The 21,414-nt window shown below is 31.8% G+C and overlaps 1 protein-coding gene across 1 annotated transcript; it reads right to left on the minus strand.

The window, feature by feature from the left end:
- Nucleotides 1-265: 265 nt before the first annotated feature.
- Nucleotides 266-19,799, minus strand: LOC143241855 (WASH complex subunit 5-like). Its single transcript, XM_076485133.1, has 12 exons — nucleotides 19,669-19,799; nucleotides 19,309-19,421; nucleotides 16,617-16,783; nucleotides 13,163-13,238; nucleotides 12,550-12,801; nucleotides 11,483-11,665; nucleotides 8,420-8,599; nucleotides 7,963-8,090; nucleotides 3,180-3,270; nucleotides 1,935-2,109; nucleotides 704-783; nucleotides 266-499 (listed from the first exon to the last, which is right to left on the minus strand). The coding sequence occupies exons 1-12, from the start codon at nucleotides 19,796-19,798 to the stop codon at nucleotides 422-424; spliced, it is 1,653 nt and encodes a 550-aa protein (XP_076341248.1). The 5' UTR covers nucleotide 19,799; the 3' UTR covers nucleotides 266-421.
- Nucleotides 19,800-21,414: the final 1,615 nt, after the last annotated feature.

Genomic DNA, 21,414 nt, shown 5'->3' on the forward strand with positions numbered 1-21,414 from the left:
AACAATTTAACTGGTTTATTGTGCACAATAAGTATTATAATGTAAGCCTTACTCTTTTCACAAACTTCTATTATAATAATAATAATAATAATTTAACTGGTTTATTGTGCACAATAAGTATTATAATGTAAGCCTTACTCTTTTCACCAACTTCTATTATAATAATAATAATAATAATAATTTAACTGGTTTTTTGTGCACAATAAGTTTTATAATGTTAGTCTTTCTCTTTCCACAAACTTCTATAACAATAATAACAATTTAACTGGTTTTCTGTGGTATAAAAGCCTTAAAATACTTCCCTATACTTAATCTTTCAAACTAGAGACAAAGCTCTGTCCTGAAAACAAAGTGTCATTATATGTCTTTTGGTAAAATAAAACAGCAGGTAATCACTGAACTGAATGAGCACACAGACAGTTCAATCTGGAACTGTAGAAATAATGTCAATTGTATTTCCAACTTTACTGGAAGAAACTGTGTACAAAATGGTGTTCATCTGGAAAATAAAAATACTTTTGTCTGTTATAAGTTTACACATGCATTTAGGAAAGTTGTAGAGCTTGTCTAAAGTTTTAACATCCTTGTAAACTGATACTGTAATGTACAGTAACATTAAATGTTTATAACTCTGACATCATACTCAATATTATGTTGGTGCATGAAACTCTGATAGAAATAAATTCATACTTTGAACACTTACCTTCTGAATACTTTCTAAAAACGGAGTCAGTGATTTTGCAGCTTTTGTCATGGCCTGACCATACACTCTTGCCGGCTGACCTTCAATATAAAAAATTTCATCAGCAAAAATAGACATACATATATGTACATACACCTTCCATATGAAATACAAAATACAGTTATAAAATGTTACTGCAGCAGGCTGTATGATCATGAATCACAGAGAAACTATGTAGTTGTGCAGTGTAGTTCTTTTATCTGGTAACTCTGCTAGAGACTAACTAACCTGGACCCTGGTAGTTCTAGTATAAACTAACTAACATGGACTCTGGTAGTTGTACTATAAACTAACTAGTTACACTAGTAATTGCTTGATCTTAAATAAAAAGTAAATTACAATAGCTGATGCTGGTCTCATCAGCTCACTTCCATTATGAAACAAAAGTAATGTTATTTGAAACTGAAATATAATTCCACAGATTTACTTAATGTATATAATCTCATAAAGGTAATATGAATTTAAAGATTTGTTTTGTATGTGAAATATCTTTAAATATTGATCACAGGTTTATTAAAGCTGTGGGGTGTAATGAAATTATCTAGGGGCTGATTTTGGGACAGAATAAATATGATTAAATGTAAACAAATTAAGGAAAGTGCTTAGTGTGTCATTAGCACATTTCTTTTTTAATAAACTAAGTACAGAACTTATGAACAGAAATATCCATCTTTAATGGAATCATAGAGATAATATTAATTTATAATCAGAGCAAGTTATTTATCCAGAGAAAATATAACAAATGAATGTGGTACAGAGCATAGTTTATTAAATATAGTTTTATTAACTTATAAAATGCATTATTTCATTAGGAGTATTTATCACAGTATCTCACAAGCTTAGATAACTTAGTTGTAGATTTGCCACAAGTTCATACATTAATATGCAAAACAACTTCTATTAGAGAAGTATAATAGTAAAACTAGATAATGCATGCCGTTACTTTATCTTAAAAACAAAATAATATAAGTTTTAGGCTATCATCGACACAAATGTGGCAGTTAACAAGAATACTCAGGACTTAAGTAAATCTTAAAAATGAATCAACAAAAATTTAGTTACAACTAAAAGAGTCCAACATACCATCCAGTTTGTGAAAACCATGAGTATAAAGAATCATTCAAGAAATTTATACAAATTTGATGAAGTAACAAAACTACTGACACTCAATGTAGTATGACTGAAGACTTACCGACAAGACAGTGACCTCCTTTAATGCAGCTGTGAAGAGCGTTCAGAGTGTCCATCCATGTCTTGTCCTTTAATACTGACTTCTCTATAGCAGCAACTATGGTTTGAAGTTCAGTGACAATCATAAAGGACAAAAGTTTGTCAAGCCCAGTCAATCCTGGAGTTCCAACACTCCTCTGGAAATGTTAACATTTGTTATTTATTTTGCTGTTATAAAACTTTTAACTGAAAGTAGCCAAATATATAGATCAGAATTTGAATAATTTTAATAGTAATTTATAACTTACAAAGACAATCCTTTTTTACAAAAGTAGCTAAAAATACTAAATATCTTAAATAAATACAGAACTAAAACTTTTACTGATAAAAATAGATGTACAAGTTAAGTAACCTCTATGACAATAATACTTTAAAATCAATAAAATATGGAATATTATATGTGGTGTTTTTGTGCAAAGCTATACAAGAATTAGCTGTATGGTCTTCTCTAGCTTAAAAATAAGAAATAGAAGGAAGTCAACCTACCCACCATTAACTTTATGGCTACTCGTGTATGACTGAATAGTGGGATATAAAAACCATTCTCATACACAAACACCAAAGTACACTACAGTGCATGTTTTGTGGAATGACAGCACAAACTGTCAACCCATGTATTTAAAGCAAGGGTATGGGCATGCCCAGCACCATTTATAGAAAGATAAATATTACAAAGCTCACCATTCAGAAAATAATATTGTTTTTCTGTTACTGATTTCTTAGATAAGCATGGAACTTGTTAGCAACTCTTTATATAACATTCTCCCAAGAATTTGAAAGTAACCAAAAAAAGCCAATTTCTTGATATAGAACTCTTATTGAAAATTAAAGACAGTAGCAGAAAGATACCAAAAATAAAAACTTGTTACAAATAAGGTAATGAAATCAACTACCAAACATCAATACATACAAGTTTAGGTTAATGAGGTTATAGGAACAGGAACTACAGTACTTCCTGGTTGTGTTTAGGTATTTATATTTCCCTCTGTTGTTCTTTTTATTCAATACCTTATTTCTACTATTTAAAAATAATTGAAACAAATTATCTTATTCCACACATTTATTGCACACAATACAGTGTATACTCCCTCAAAATAATGAATACACATGTATATATAGAAATAATAAATAAAAACTTGCATATTAATATTATAAGATATATGCTAAAACTTTTATTCACCCTACCTTAAGTTTCATCAGAACTTACCTGTATGAGAGAAAATATTCTCATGTTGATGATTTCACTGTGGGTTTTGGAATCATACCAACCACTCATCTGATCAATGTATACAGTAGTTCTGAAACAATTAAAATAATTACTGGTAATGTTCAAGTTCTTCAAATGTACAATAATTATTTAGTAAATAACTAAGTCAGTGAAGCTTCAAAATACATTATATTGCTCACAGTTAACCAAACAAGGAATTATTGTTTCCTTTAGACAACCTTAAATTAACCCTATATATATATACAAGTAAGGTCGAAGTGCAAATGTCAAGACCTTTTACAGTACGTCATTCAACTGGTTTTGTAGTCGTGTGTCATACTAGCTAAGCCTCACTATAATTTGTGGACAAATTACTTTTAGTAGATTTAAATAATTCATCTTATAAAAACAAAATATGATCAAATAACTACACTAGTATTCATAAAATCACTAACTTACCTGGCTTTCTAACTAATCTACATGCAAGTTACTAAAACAAAAATTTATTTCTATTCAGAGAAACAACTTAATCAATAGACTTAATATTTCCCTTATAAATCCAGGTTTTCCCTTCAATCCAACTGTGAGAGTTTCTAGCTTTTCAACCACTAAAGATGCTGTATGGTAGGTGTAATACAATATGCTCTGACCAATTTAAGATGAGGACAGAAGGCAATGTCACACATAAGAAAGGATATTTAACAATTTTCTTTCAGTTTAAGGAAATAAAACATATATATAATATTACATTACAAACTACAATTCATACATCTATGATAATAATAATAATAAAATAGCCCGTCTCTGTGTGTGAGTGTGACCACTCCAACAGGAAAGAACTGAAAGATCTGGAACTTCTCACACATACTGAGGGAATCTGTAGGCCTAGGTATTATTTTTAAGATTAGAATTAAAAAACCTTTTTGCCATATAACTCCCTATGCTTCCTGAAGGTCTATACAAAGTATTATATTTTTTCCTATTTCTTGTATACTGAATGAACAATATGTGGATGTTTTCTACCAAATAATGTTGAAACAGAAAAGGTAAAAAAATTTGCCAAAAATAAACAAAATTCAATAAGATATGGGGCAAATATTTCTTAGCCAGTTAAAGGCAACATGAAGAGAAGCAATGGCATCATGACCTCCCAGGTCACATGGAACAGACCATCAGGATACAAGAAAAGGTTTAAATAAATGTTTGGGAAATTGACTTCAAAACAAAATGGTTAAAGAATTTTGGTAAAACACAAGAGATTTGAAAATTTTAAATTTTCTTTGCAGTTACACAATTTAAGGACAAAACAATCTGCTTTATCAAATTGGACAAACACTTGTAAAACAATCTGCTTTATCAAATTGGACAAACACTTGTAAAATAGTCTGCTTTATCAAATAGGACAAACACTTGTAAAACAATCTGCTTTATCAAATTGGACAAACACTTGCTGAATAGTCTGTTTTATAAAATAGGACAAACACTTGTAAAACAATCTGCTTTATCAAATAGGACAAACACTTGTAAAACAATCTGCTTTATCAAATAGGACAAACACTTGTAAAACAATCTGCTTTATCAAATAGGACAAACACTTGTAAAACAATCTGCTTTATCAAATTGGACAAACACTTGCTAAATAGTCTGTTTTATAAAATAGGACAAACATTTGTAAAATAGTCTGTTTTATAAAATAGGACAAACACTTGTAAAATAGTCTGTTTTATAAAATAGGACAAACACTTGCTAAATAGTCTGTTTTATAAAATAGGACAAATACTTAAAATAGTCTGTTTTATAAAATTTGAATGTACAATTTTGCATTTGTTTTTATAAGTTCAGGAACTGGTACTGGCAACCAATAATGAAAGAATAAAATGTTGAAGGTAAAACCACGAAGAAGTTAACTTACTGCCAACTAATGATGTCTATCCAGAGACACCGCAATGATAAATAACACTGGTTTACAAAAAAATATTTTTTGTCTGAGGCAAGAATGTGAATAGGTGTTTTTTACTAATTTGGGTGTGCTGAATTCAAATTTATAAACAGTTTTGCTCTATCGCCTCTAGTTTTCTGGCTTTTAAACAGTCTCATTTTAGTATATACAGAGTATATACGTGCTTATTTCAACAGTTGCAGCAGCTTATTACAGATAAAACAGAATAGATAAAGAACATTGACGGAATAAATATACTTGGATGACACAATGCACACAATTCATAGTACCGCAGACAGTTAGAAGTGTGTTTTCTTAGATGATCTGGTGTATTTTGCCTCTGGATGTCAATGCAAGAGAATCCAGCAGAAGTCTCCCATCATGCTGGGGTTCCACTTGCCTTGGTAGTTGCTCTCCATCTTCGTAATGTCTTGGTGGAATCTTCTCCGTGCTCATCACTCACTGCTCCAAGGTTTGGAGGGAAGAAGTTGAGGTGGGAATGAAGAAAATGAATTTTGAGTGACATTCGGCATCCCATATCCTCATAAGTCTTTAGCAACTTCTCAATACAGGCTTGGTAATTTGGTACAGCTGCGTGTTACCAAGGAAGCCACTACAGACTGACTTAAATGCTTCCCATGCTCTCAGTTCCTTTAAGGTAAGAAGCTCCTCAAAATCAGTATCCTTCAGCACTTCTCGGATTTGAGGTCCCACAAAGATGCCCTCTTTGAGCTTAGCAGCACTGAGACCTGGGAACACAGTAGACAAGTGTTGGAAGGCAGCACCATTTTTGTCCATGGCCTTCACGAAATTCTTCATCAAACCAAGCTTGGTGTGAAGAGGAAGAAGAAGCACCTTCTTCATGTCAACCAGAGGATTCTCCTTGACGCTGTGTTCGCCAGGAACGAAAGTGCTTCTAGACCCCCAGTCTTTCTGCTTGTAATGCTGGGATACAGCTCGACTATCCCAGAGACAGAGAAAGCAACAGTACTTTGTAAAATTAAATCATATGTAAGGCAATAATAATTATGTGCGTCGTTGGAAATTGTAATACAAATATATACCCAAAAGATTGTGTAACACAATTGTCGAGGGACACCAACCTCCTGCGCTGACTGCCAGTGCACTACTGGCTGTTGATTGAGACGTGTTGGCTACGCTTAACTGCCAAAATCTGTCTTGATATATAGCTATATATATATATAATGTAATGCCATCACTTACATTTATTGCATAATAACTAAAAAATAAGACACAAGTCACACAATATTAGAAATTAACCCTGAATGCATATACGCCTTTATGTACAGTATGTGTACAAAATGTACAGTATGCATATCTAAAAAACTAGAGGTGATGAGTAAAAACGGATTTCAAATCTGAATTCAGCACCCCCAAATTAGGTTAAAACAGCTATTTTTGTGCTTGCCTCAATTTCTTTGTAAACCAGTGTAATTTACAGAAAACTGATAAAATGTGATGTGAAATTATTGCAGTGATAAAGTACTAAGATGAAAATAAATAATTCTTAACTTAAAGGAAAGAGTTTTATTATACATTAGTTGGCTCTATCTTCTACCTAAAGTACATTCAAAATACAAACACACACACTGCACAATTATAAAATATGTATCTAATAACTTGAGTGAAGCTGGGTATTTTGGTGTTCAATAACAAAATTGTTTAATTTAAGTTTGAAAATATACATATTGAAACATATTGATGCATGCCCTTTGTCCTGTCTGTAGTGAAATGGTTAATGAAATCTAAAGTTGGGTTTTGGCCAACATAACATAAAAGGTTCTTTCATTCACCTCTACTAAGAAAAGAAAAAGTTGACAAATCAAATTCATTGTTTTGAAAATCCAAATCAATGGCCATGGTCCCACCCTCCAACTGTACAATGTCAAGAGAGAAGTGAGATACCAAACATTTGGAATAAGTTTAACTCCCTGACTAAATTGCAACGTCAACAGAAAAGTGAGATACCCAATATCTGAAAAATGTTTGACTCTCTGACAAAATTGCAACATTAAATAAGAAGTGTGATAACCAATATCTGGAATACGTTTGACTCCCTGGCTAAATTACAACGTCAACAGAGAGGTTAGATACCTAATATCTGGAATACATTTGACTCCCTGACTAAATTATGATGTCAACAAAGAAATTATATACCCAATATCTGGAATAAGTTTGACTCTCTGACCAAATTACAATGTCAACAGAGAACTGAGATACCCAATATCTGGAATAAATTTGACTCCCTGATTAAATACTACCTGCTGTGAAATTCTGAAGTACAAAGAGAAATAAAAGATTGAAATATCAATTGAAGCTTCAAAATTATGTCAATGATGTGACTGAGGAATCTCAGAAGAGGTATACTGAAGTTTCACAGCCATAGCTACTGGGTCAAACAAGAAATGTCAAGTTCTGAAAGGAATATGCAAACATTTAAATTCTTGTTTCAATGAAATTAAATAAAAACATTCATTACAGTATCGTGATATGCAGTGTGAAGTTAACCAAAACATTCATTACAGTATCGTGATATGCAGTGTGAGTTAACCAAAACATTCATTACAGTATCGTGATATGCAGTGTGAGTTAACCAAAACATTCATTACAGTATCGTGATATGCAGTGTGAGTTAACCAACTCTTATTTTACTTTTATATAATGCCAAACTAACTAAATCTTTATAAATATTTTATAAAAGTACTGTAGAATATTTGCAGTTTATGTAAGGTTATATAAAAGCTAAATCTGTTTTACTTTTGCTTAACATTAGCTAAGGCTGGAAATATTGTGCAACCTCAAACTAAATGCATGAAAACTTACTTTGGATCTGTTATTCTTAACAATTCTCTTGCTAGTCTACCAATGAAGTTAACAGATGAATTATCCAAAGCAGGGAATTTAGGTATGGGAATATTTTTGGACTGGTATACACTTTGCCAATCTTGAACCTATTAAAAGATGTTAATTGTTGTAACAATAATAAAACAATGTATCATTCTGTTATCATTTAAGAAAAATACAAATTTTAATATTTAAGTTCATAAAATAATTATTAATAATTAATAATTACTGTATTGAAACACATTTTATGAGCTTATACTAGATTTCTTTAAATTTATCATCATAGCAAGAGGAAGTTTGATTAGTTGTATATTTACTGAAAGGCTACATATTACATGTATAACTGTATTTAAATGTGTTTGAGCTTCACATAAATTATGAACTACACATGTGAAGCACATTCAAAAAATTAAAATAATTATTGCAACAATTTCACCTTGTGTCTCAAGAAAGCATTGCATTCCTGTTCTACATTGTAGTTGATAATTCTGGAAACCTCTTCTTGCCATATCTTTAAACCATAGATGCTGACATAGTCCTGAATGTATTCAAATGAACGACGGAACCCATCCATAACTTGGCCCAGTGCTTCTAATTTAGGGACAAGGTCACTAGACTAAAGAATTCAATAATTCTTAGGAAATCATATGTGGTTCTGTATATCAAATTACTGATGAAGTTTATTAAAGTGCCACCAATATTGTAAAAAGAATATAATGAATAGAATTATACTTCAATGTTAGATGTAGGTTTAATGTTAATTGTAATTAGAAATGGATACATACATAGCAAGTTCTAGAATAATTATCATTGGTATTGGTTCAAAGTGCAGCACTTAAATAAAACTGTAAGTCATATTCTGACAGAATATGTGATCATGAGTAGAAAGGTGGATGGTTTTTACATAACAATAAATGTCATGACTGAATGTTTAACAGTCAACCCTAAATGACATCACAAGAATTGAAAGGTGGATGGTCATTACATAACAATAAATGAAAAATGAATTTTTAATAGTCAATAGATAGTGCATTTATGGTGCTATGCAAATACTCTTTAAGAAAGTTTATAACACAAGTATGGACAATAAAGTGGTTATTGGAAAAACAAAAGTATGATACATTGAGTATCATACCCAATGGTATGGATGGTCTTTACATAACAATAAATGAAAAATGAATTTTTAACAGTCAATAGATAGTGCAGTTATGGTGCTATGCAAATACTCTTTAAGAAAGTTTATTACACAAGTATGGACAATAAAGTGGTTATTGGAAAAACAAAAGTATGATACATTGAGTATCATACCCAATGGTATGGATGGTCTTTACATAACAATAAATGAAAAATGAATTTTAACAGTCAATAGATAGTGCAGTTATGGTGCTATGCAAATACTCTTTAAGAAAGTTTATTACACAAGTATGGACAATAAAGTGGTTATTGGAAAAACAAAAGTATGATACATTGAGTCTCCAGAAATAATAAAACACTTCCTACCATACTGTATGACAAATAAAGGAACTGGATTGTATACATTAAATTTTCTGTGTTACAGAACTTGTTTTATTATGACAACTTTTCTGATAAAATCATTCCTGATATGTTAAAACAGAGGGACATGTGGTAGCTAACATTCTTTGCTTACTGGACATTTGGGACTAATATGACACTTGATAATAATGTATCTGACCAACACTGCTGGACTCTTGGGACCATTATAACATCAAAGAGAAACAATTAAACAAATCGTGGATGAAAACAGATCAGACAAAAAAAATCTGAAGATTTATCTGTAAATAAACTAAGTCCATGACCAATATCACAGTCTGGAGAGAGATGCTAAACAATACATTTATCTGTGAGTAAACTAAGTCCATGACCAATGTCACAGTCTGGATAGAGATACTAAGCAATACATTTATCTGTGAGTAAACTAAGTCCATGACCAAAATCACAGTCTGGATAGAGATGCTAAGCAATACATTTATCTGTGAGTAAACTAAGTCCATGACCAATATCACAGTCTGGAGAGAGATGCTAAGCAATACATTTATCTGTGAGTAAGCTAAGTCCATGACCAATATCACAGTCTGGAGAGAGATGCTAAGCAATACATTTATCTGTGAGTAAGCTAAGTCCATGACCAATATCACAGTCTGGAGAGAGATGCTAAGCAATACATTTATCTGTGAGTAAGCTAAGTCCATGACCAATATCACAGTCTGGAGAGAGATGCTAAGCAATACATTTATCTGTGAGTAAACTAAGGCCATGACCAATATCACAGTCTGGAGAGAGATGCTAAGCAATACATTTATCTGTGAGTAAACTAAGTCCATGACCAATATCACAGTATGGAGAGAGATGCTAAGCAATACATTTATCTGCAAGTAAGCTAAGGCCATGACCAATAACACACAGTCTGGAGAGAGTTGCTAAGCAATACATTTATCTGCAAGTAAGCTAAGGCCATGACCAATAACACACAGTCTGGAGAGAGTTGCTAAGCAATATATTTATCTGTAAGTAAGCTAAGGCCATGACCAATAACACACAGTCTGGAGAGAGTTGCTAAGCAATATATTTATCTGCGAGTAAGCTAAGGCCATGACCAATAACACACAGCCTGGAGAGAGTTGCTAAGCAATACATTAATTTTTTTTTTGACAGGAAGTTTAGTTCATTTAACTTAATATTTAGTTATTCATGACTGCAAATATTAAACTTACTGCACTTAAATTTCTATCCCATATACTTGTGCACTAATAACTATAAAAAAACACTAATAATTTTCCACAACAGAACTCTGAATTCAGTGAGATACATTATTCTTTCACAAAGTTAACAAGTTTTTCATGTCATGTTTCAGTATTATCAATTTGTTGACAAATGGCCAACAAAATTCTTCCTTGCCATCAAATACCACCCTGTGGTGATTTTCATCACTGGCTTTCAGCCAAGCATGATTTACAGATATGTTTCTTATCAGAGAAGCTAACTTGCTGTGATTTGTAACAAAGGTTTCTTATTTAATATGTGAAATAATTTTGTTTTCAGTCTCAGACTTTTCATCTCAAAATATTGTGTTATTAGACTTGCATCAGTTTTGTAAGTAATCAGCAGTGTGTTGAACAAAGTGGGAAAATCTTGTACCTGACAACTGGAGAAATGTAAAAAGTACATTTAAAGATAGGAGAAAAAAATTACTTATTACAGGATTGCTTTAGAGATAGTGAATGATGAATTTCTTGGAAAAAAAAAAAAGGAAATACATAAATATTTCTTGAATGTCAAGCCCTTTGATCTAAATATATTATCGGTTATAAAGTTACTAAACTTTATTGGCTGAAGTTAGAAAATTGACAGATTACTTTAAGTAAAGAGTGTTCAGTGTTTTCAATGATAATTAAGTTTACAACAAATGATCTATAATTAAACTAGTATAATCATTTTTCTACAGTGATCTTTCTTTCTCAAGTATTTACACATATCTCACCTTTGTTTTGGGATTAAACACTAACCCTCGGTGAAGTGCAAAAGCCACTTGTTTAACTAATTCCTTACGTATTCCATCTTCCAATAACTGTTTAGGATCTAGTTGAATTATTCCGACCAACGTTCGTTTCATCATCAGTATCCCCTCAGTGAACACAGATATGGAGTGAGTTAAACAAGCTACCTATCAAGAACATGAACAAAAGTATAACATACTAAATGCTGTGATATAATGAAACAACTGAACAATATTACAGGTAGCTGGACTGAAGAGATCAGAATAAGCGTTTTTGTGTAGCATAAGAAATAGAAATTAGATGTTTGTGGGTGGTATTCTAGAAACTTTAAATAGTTTGTGTAATTTTGATAATACTAATGAATGTTCACAAACAGGCTTTTAGAATGTAAAAAAAAGGCATGTTAAAGGATATGTGAATGGAGGCCTGGCTTGCAGTCCAAAAAGATATGCTCTGAAACTGAACATAAGGTTTATTCAAACAGTATTGTGCTAAAAAGCTGTTATCCAAGGTGCACATCTAATTAATAAACAATATTTGTTTATTCACGTGGCTGACGTAGTTGTCCAAGGTGCACGTCTAATTAATCAACAATATTTATTTATTGACGTGGCTGACATAGTTGTCCAAGGTGCACGTCTAATTAATCAACAATATTTATTTATTCACGTGGATGACGTAGTTGTCCAAGGTGCACGTCTAATTAATCAACAATATTTATTCATTCACGTGGCTGACGTAGTTGTCCAAGGTGCATGTCTAATTAATCAACAATATTTATTTATTCACGTGGCTGATGTAGTTGTCCAAGGTGCACGTCTAATTAATCAACAATATTTATTTATTCACGTGGCTGACGCAGTTGTCCAAGGTGCACGTTTAATTAATCAACAATATTTATTCACGTGGCTGACATAGTTGTCCAAGGTGTGTGTTTAATTAATCAACAATATTAAGTGGATGATGGTAACATAACAGAATTCTGATATATGAAATAGAGAGTATGTTAAAAGTAACTATAAGGATATAAAGGTAATAGTATGTGACACACCTCAAAACGTTCCTCTAGCTGTGCATAAGTCTTCAATTGATCTTTCATCAAACGAGTTGGGACTTCTTTGATCTGACTGGTCTGAAGTTGTATGATCCGAGCTAAAAGGCCAAACATGGTTTCTGGGATGATGTGTAAAACTTTCTGTACATAAGCCACTAGTTCCCCAGAATAATACTGAGATACAGACATGAGGTCAGGACTGACAGCTTGATTAATACGTAGTAAAGGAAGGTCTAGAGCTGAAGCAAGCTGAAAAACATGTTAGTATCAGGTATTCATTCACTTATATTAATTACAAACAAACTAATACATGAACTAGTGACTAAATGTAGCAAATAAAATAATCCTTTGTGATAAGATAGACATAAATAAATGTCTTATACTGACTGAAAATCATGTCAATCCATTTATTCACTATAATCTTACAACAGTAGAAAATCTGTTTAAAATTTACAGAAAACAATGGAATCTTATCTAACATGTACTTTATAAAATGTAGGTTATAATCCAATTATCCAGTAAAATTTTCACTTTTAGCTGAATAGAGTCTTCATCAAGAAAAATATTTGCAGGCAATAACATCCTTTTCAAACAAACACACACAACTTACTTTCAGAAAGGTTGCTCTGAGTTTAATCACCAATGAAGGGTCTTTCTTGACACCTTGTTGCATGTAGGGTGTGTAACTAAAAAAAATGTTTAGTTACAAAGAATCATCAACATAACACAGGAAATTTATACAAAGTTAAAAGGAAAACAAATATCTAGTGATATGCAGTAAATGTAATGAAAATATTTCACCCTTAATGTTATAAAGTAGGTAAAGAAAGAAGATCCAGTTTGATTACATATTCACCCTTAATGTTGTAAAGTAGGTGAAGGAAGATGATTCAGTTTGATTACACATTCACCCTTAATGTTGTAAAGTAGGTGAAGGAAGAAGATTCAGTTTGATTACACATTCACCCTTAATGTTGTAAAGTAGGTGAAGGAAAAAGATTCAGTTTGATTACGCATTCACCCTTAATGTTGTAAAGTAGGTGAAGGAAAAAGATTCAGTTTGATTACGCATTCACCCTTAATGTTGTAAAGTAGGTGAAGGAAGAAGATTCAGTTTGATTACACATTCACCCTTAATGTTATAAAGTAGGTGAAGGAAGAAGATTCAGTTTGATTACACATTCACCCTTAATGTTATAAAGTAGGTGAAGGAAGAAGATTCAGTTTGATTACACATTCACCCTTAATGTTATAAAGTAGGTGGAGGAAGAAGATTCAGTTTGATTACACATTCACCCTTTATGTTGTAAAGTAGGTGAAGGAAGAAGATTCAGTTTGATTACACATTCACCCTTAATGTTGTAAAGTAGGTGAAGGAAGAAGATTCAGTTTGATTACACATTCACCCTTAATGTTATAAAGTAGGTGAAGGAAGAAGATTCAGTTTGATTACACATTCACCCTTAATGTTGTAAAGTAGCTGAAGGAAAAAGATTCAGTTTGATTACACATTCACCCTTAATGTTATAAAGTAGGTGATGGAAGAAGATTCAGTTTGATTACACATTCACCCTTAATGTTGTAAAGTAGGTGACGGAAGAAGATTCAGTTTGATTACACATTTCCTTCTAATATTATTTTCAATTGATTATTTCAGCAAGACAGAAGTAGCAGAAATGTTAATTATAAACATTAAGCCTCATAAATAAACCAATATTGCAAGCGAAACACTAATATAACATATCAAATCTTACAATTAATAGAATATAATAGAGAAATACTCAGTTCTTTACAGAACTATTTGTACAAGTTCATACAGTCATGTGATGGTGCAGTTACAAGGCATGGTGCAAATGAATGTTCAGCACATACAAAATTGGTTCATAATAAATTCTCAACCATCTGACAATGAAACACCATCACAGTATGTAAGTGCTAAGTTCATAATAAATTCTCAACCATTTTTCAGTGAAACATTTGCTATACTGTACAAGTCTTTGTTGCAGCATGCAGTCATCTAGAAAGGGAACAAAAAGTAACTTATTTTATATTTTTCTAATTTTCATTTTAACTTATACTGCTATGTTTGTTATGTTAGAGTTAGAAAGAGAATATAGTAGATGAAATATAAAATTTTAATGAAAGAAAAATTTTACATTCATTAAGGAGGTCTAGAGTTATATAAATGGAATGTCAAAACTGTAAGACAAAAAATTATTTTATTCTTAACATGAAGACCACCTTGTACTTTAAACATCTATTTATTGCATAAAGAACTTTTGATGTTCTTAAAGCTTGCTAAAATTAATAAGAAACACTTATTACATCCAGAGTTATAATGTCAGTTTATGGTTATAAGGATGGTCAAAATAACCAAATCTATATTCAGCAGGTTAACATGTACACTACATGGCCAAAAGAATGTGGACACCTAACAATCACACCCATAAGTGCTTGTTGAACATTTCATTCCAAAACAATGAGCATTAATATGGAGTTGGTACCCACTTTGCAGCTATAACAGCCTCCACTCCTCTGATAAGGCTTTTCACTAGATTTTGGAACATGTCTGCAGGGATTTGCTCCTATTTAGCCACAAGAGCATTCATTAGTGAGGTTGGACACTGATGTCGGGTCAAAAGGCAGCATTCCAACTCATTCCAAATGTGTTCAGTGAGGCTGAGGTCAGGGCTCTGTATAGGCCAGTCAAGTTCTTCCACACTAACCTCAGCAAACCATGTTTTTATGGACCTCGCTTTGTGCACAGGAGTATTGTCATGTTCAAATAAAAAAGGCCTTCCCAAAACTGTTGTCACAAAGTTGGAAGCACACAATTCTCTAGAATGCCATTGTATGCTGTAGTATTAAGATTTCCCTTCAATGGAACTAAAGAGCCTAGCCCAAATCATGAAAAAACAGCCCTAGACCATTATTCCTCCTCCATAAAATTTTACAATTGGCACAATGCATTCAGGCAGGTAGTGTTCTCCTGGCATCCAATAAACTCAGATTTGTCCATCAGACTTCCAGATAGTGAAACACTATTCATCACTCCAGAGAATGCATTTACACTGCTCCAGAGTCCAATGGTAGTGTACTTCACACCACTCCAGCTGACGCTTGGCATAGCACATGGTGATCTTAGGCTTATGTGTGACTGCTCGGTCACAGAAACCCATTTCATGAAGCTCCTGATGAACAGTTCTTGTGCTGATGTTGCTTCCAGAGACAGTTTAAAACTCAGTAGTGAGCATTGCAACTGTGGACAGATGATTTTTTACGTGCTAAGTGCTTAAGTATTCTGAGGTCCCGTCCTGTGAGCTTGTGTGACCCACCACTTTGTGAGCTGTTGTCCCACCTAGACATTTCCACTTTACAATAATAGCACTTATTGTTGACTGGAGCAGCTTTAGCAGGGCAGAAATTTGATAAACTGACTTGTTGGAAAGGTGGCATCCTATGACAGTGCCATGTTGAAAGTCACCAAGCTCTTCAATACGACCCATTCTACTACCAATGTTTTTCTTTAGAGATTGCATGGCTGTATGCTTGAGTTTATGCACCTGTTAGCAATGGGTGTGGCTCAAATAGGTGAACTCTCTAATTAGAAGAGGTGTACACATACTTTTGGCCATGCAGTGTACCTATTAGTATCTTTCCAATTTATAATAAATTTAACAAAGTAATGTTTTTTTACATCAGTAAAGATTCTGTAATTTTAGTACTACTGTAAAAATATGAGGGAATAAATTCACAGAACAATTGTAATTGTGTTTTCAGTTTGTTACATGTTTTGTGACTAAACTTCATATACAAACGAGTCATGTTCTACCCGGTTGATTAAAACAAAAGGTAGTTAAAAATGTCTTTAACAACATTCAAAACATGCTGGAATAATCAGTTAGTTGAATCTAACCAATCAATAACAAATCCGATGATTAACCGATTAGTAATTTCACTTTATCCAGCTGTATCTAACGTACAAAAATATTAAATGGAAATAACTTGTAAAACAAAAATATTTACAGTAATTTCTTTTCCTGATAATTGTAAAGTAGGCTTACCTATCAATGAGTTCCCAGGCATAAGACAAATCAGCTACAATATGTAAAGTGATTAACACTTCTTCCTTAATGTTAATAGTACGAAGCATGTGATGGATAAAACTACGCGTGTCCGTTAAAAATTGTTTAATTTGTAGGTTACTCTCTAACTGATGAAATTCTTGAACCTGTAAGAAATGCCACGATTAGGAACTCACACTAGCTAGGTTATAAACTTTCAAAGCTATACAATATTTATAACACCTGACACATGAGCCAGCACAGCATCTTGATTGGATCCAAAAAATTAGTAACTCAAGAAAAGTTTTGGCTGTTTTCATCAGACAAAAGAAGCCATTTAACATTATTTTAGAGGTCTGGATTACTGGACCCATGACCTGACACAAAACCATGAGAGCCAACATGGCTAAGTTAAGAACTCAGGAAAAAGCTAAAATGGTATGAAGAATTATATCATTTACAAAAAAAAAAATGTTTAAACAATGTTTTCTATTCCATTTGAGCTATTTTCTGAATCTTAAAACATCTGTAATGCATGAATGATATGTCTAATATCAAATACAGAGAAAACTGGTAGAGAAAAATAATGTAGCAATCATGCTTGAATGTTGATGTTGTGAACTTGATGGTTTAAGTGCAGCAATTAAGTTAAACTGTTCATCCAGATCTTACTGGAAGATAACCCAATAGAATTGTCATACCAACTGAATCAGAGATTTGTCCATTTATTACTGCCATGTCAGCAAAACATAATACAACAGGCACAATAGTGCCATTATCTTCAAAAAGCAAAAATGGAATCATTTATAAAAAGTTATTAGTTTCAACATTTTGTGAAACTAAGAACATAGTACAGTATAAAGTTGCAGTGATCAAGTTATAAAGCTGACACAAGATGATTTATCTAGTGATTCTTATATTACACATAACATTTATACAACCAACAGTAAATATAAGAATAATGGTATAATGCTCAGTATCATACCACTATAATATAATCCATATAGATAGGTTCTGTTTTTTTGACTTAAAAGTTATAAAACTGATATAAAATGATTCATTATTTTAACTTTCAAAATTATGATATTTACATGAGGTTATTTCAAGGTGTTACAGTAGTGAATAGTTTTTTTTTTCGAATAATGACATGATATTTTAATGAGGTTATTTCAAGGTGTTACAGTAGTGAATAATTATTTTGTACTTAATGATATGATATTTACATGAGGTTATTTCAGTGTGTTACAGTAGTGAATAATTCTTTTTGTACTTAATGATATGATATTTACATGAGGTTATTTCAAGGTGTTACAGTAGTGAATAGTTCTTTTGGACTTAATGATATGATATTTACATGAGGTTATTTCAAGGTGTTACAGTAGTGAATATTTCTTTTGGACTTAATGATATGATATTTTAATGAGGTTATTTTAAGGTGTTACAGTCGTGAATAGTTCTTTTGGACTTAATGATATGATATTTACATGAGGTTATTTTAAGGTGTTACAGTCGTGAATAATTCTTTTGGACTTAATGATATGATGTTTTAATGAGGTTATTTCAAGGTGTTACAGTAGTGAATAGTTCTTTTGGACTTAATGACATGATATTTTAATGAGGTTATTTCAATGTGTTACAGTGGTGAATAATTCTTTTGGACTTAATGACATGATATTTTAATGAGGTTATTTCAATGTGTTACAGTAGTGAATAATTCTTTTGGACTTAATGACATGATATTTTAATGAGGTTATTTCAATGTGTTACAGTAGTGAATAATTCTTTTGGACTTAATGACATGATATTTTAATTAAGTTATTTCAAGGTGTTACAGTAGTGAATAATTCTTTTGGACTTTAAAACAGTGACATCACAATGACACAAGGTAATAATCTGTATTTAAAACAGTGACATTACAATGACACAAGGTAATAATCTGTATTTAAAACAGTGACATTACAATGACACAAGGTAATAATCTGTATTTAAAACAATGACATTACAATGACACAAGGTAATAATCTGTATTTAAAACAATGACATTATAATGACACAAGGTAAGAATCTGTATTTAAAACAGTGACATTACAATGACACAAGGTAATAATCTGTATTTAAAACAATGACATTACAATGACACAAGGTAATAATCTGTATTTAAAACAATGACATTATAATGACACAAGGTAATAATCTGTATTTAAAACAGTGACATTACAATGACACAAGGTAATAATCTGTATTTAAAACAGTGCCTGTAGCCATTTTCAAAACTGAGTTTCATTAGCACTTTCTCAAATGTAAAGCCAAAAAATATTGTGAATGAGATATTTTACAAATAAAATGTGAGAAATATAAGGAAAACCACAAGGGAAGTAAATCTTACTCTAAAAAGGAAAATATAAAACTCTACTTTAGGGAAAGGTAGTTTATAAGGACACTTCTCATCTGTGCAAAAATTGCAAAAAATTTTTTACCTTTTCATTGTTTTATTTAATCATACTAGAGTCTTAAAAGTGACAAAATATAAATTTTAAAACACTAAATCTGGAATTATTATTTCTACACTCCACACATCTTAAACTACATATGATTAAGACACTTTTCTCGAGTTCTAATGATTCTCAAATTCACCTTTTGATATATAATAAACAAGTTGAAATTTCCAACCTAAACTACTTAAAGTACTCACTTCCTCCAGAGCTTGAATCAACTGAACCATCTTCCGACCCGTAGCAGTAGTATCTTCATAAGTCAGTGATTCTACTTGTTTGGCCATTTCACTGAACCAGTGTTGAAGATTTTCTAAAATTAGATATTTAAAGTTGCCACAAACTAATTTTCTAAGAAGAGCAATAAGTGTAACATAATGATAAAACTAGCACAAATCTTGAAATATTTACGATAATGCAAATGAGAGTAAATGAAATTCATCTAATCATCCAAATAAACTAAATCTTATGTATATTATGATTTTAATCGTAACTGGTACATTAAAAATGTTCCTGTGAATAAAACAAGAGACTTCCAGTGAACTGACATTTATTCTCACCATTCTTTTCAACTCTAGTAAGTGGTTTGGTGCCCGAGAAAACGTCAGCTAACTCACTCAGTCTTTCTGTTCCTTCTTTCTTACAATGACTCCATTTGTCCTGTTTGTCAGCTAGCAACTGTTTGAACATCTGAAAAACAATTTAGCAAAATGGAATTGTTTTATTTTGTGGTCCTATCCATAAATAATAGGAGACATTCATGGAAACCTGTTCCATAATACCAGTCAATACATATATAATATTTTTCCAACACCAAGGTATGGGAGAAGCAACTGGTTAGCTAAAATTGTAGGAAAAACATTACTCAATACACAGAAAAATAACAAACCATAAAATACTCAACACAAAAGAAAAAGGTTTTGTTTCTTCAAAATTAACACCAGAATTCCACTATCTCTCCGTTATTAATAAGTCATAGATCTCTAAAAATACCAACTTGACAGGTGTAAAAATGCTAATTATTTTACCCCAACAGATAATACATTGATAAAACTCTTTACGACATAACCTCGAGAGGGTATTTTTATATGTAGTTCATACAGTTCCTAATAACTTCACCTCGACAGGATGTGTAGTCCACACAATTGCTAATAACTTCACCTCGACAGGATATGTAGTCCATACAAGTCCCAATAACTTTACCATGATAGGATTTTTAGTTCATACAGTTTCTAATAACTTCACCTTCACAGGATCTATAGTCCACATAATTCCTAATAACTTAACTTTGATAGGAGATATAGTTCATACAAGTCCCAGTAACTTCACCTTTATAGGATATATATAGTCCCTAAATGTCCAAACAACTTTACCTTTTAGGATATGTATATATATATATATATACACAGTCCATTCAATTTTTTACAATTTCATCTGAACTAGTAACAAACTGTCCACAACTAAGATGATAATATAATCATGACAGACTACATGACAGACTGCTGTCATGATTATATTATTGGGTTGAGGAATAATTCGTGAGCGTTTTTTCAAGTTAAAAAATATATTCATAAATGAAATGCTTTCGCAAAAATATTTCATGTCATTTGGTAGATAATTTTTTGCTCTAATATATGGTGTGTTTGATTTTCATATGTCTTTAATTTTTGCTTTCATTTTCAGCTCATTAAATGGAATGTCAAGTGGACAAAATCGAGCATTTTCGACACCATCTGCTTTTCGCATTTAATTTCTTGCAATTTCGTTTAAAACAATGCATACTATATACCTAGGTATTACATGAAATAAAGTATCATAATAAATGTTTTGGGTGTAATGTGTTCATGCATTGAAGTATTGTATAGTCTTGCATGTAATGCTTGAATGAAATTATTTAAAACGCTCACTAATTATTCCTCAACCTAATATTTTAATGAATAAACAGTCATACCAAATTATTCTTATTTATAATTTTAAAGAACCATTTGACTCCTAAGTACCTATACCAAACAAATTATCACTCTGTAACACTCAAGTGACCAATCATTCCTGACGTATTTTAACAGTAGGTTCTACACTGTCCCCAATCCCATAGTAGTAAGCCTCGTATGATGTTAGGGTAAACACATGTAATGCTACTGAACATCTTATGATTCATATCAAAGTGATGAAATGCAGTTACAAATCACGTATAAGTTCACACAACAATTCTTTACTACTGTATACTAGAAATGGCCTTTCAGTACTCCTAGGGAGTTAGTGTGTTAAACCTTATCCTCATGACAATAACATGTTTTTACTTCAGT

Source organism: Tachypleus tridentatus, unplaced genomic scaffold (genome assembly GCF_004210375.1).
Source record: "Tachypleus tridentatus isolate NWPU-2018 unplaced genomic scaffold, ASM421037v1 Hic_cluster_1, whole genome shotgun sequence".
Taxonomy (NCBI): domain Eukaryota; kingdom Metazoa; phylum Arthropoda; class Merostomata; order Xiphosura; family Limulidae; genus Tachypleus; species Tachypleus tridentatus.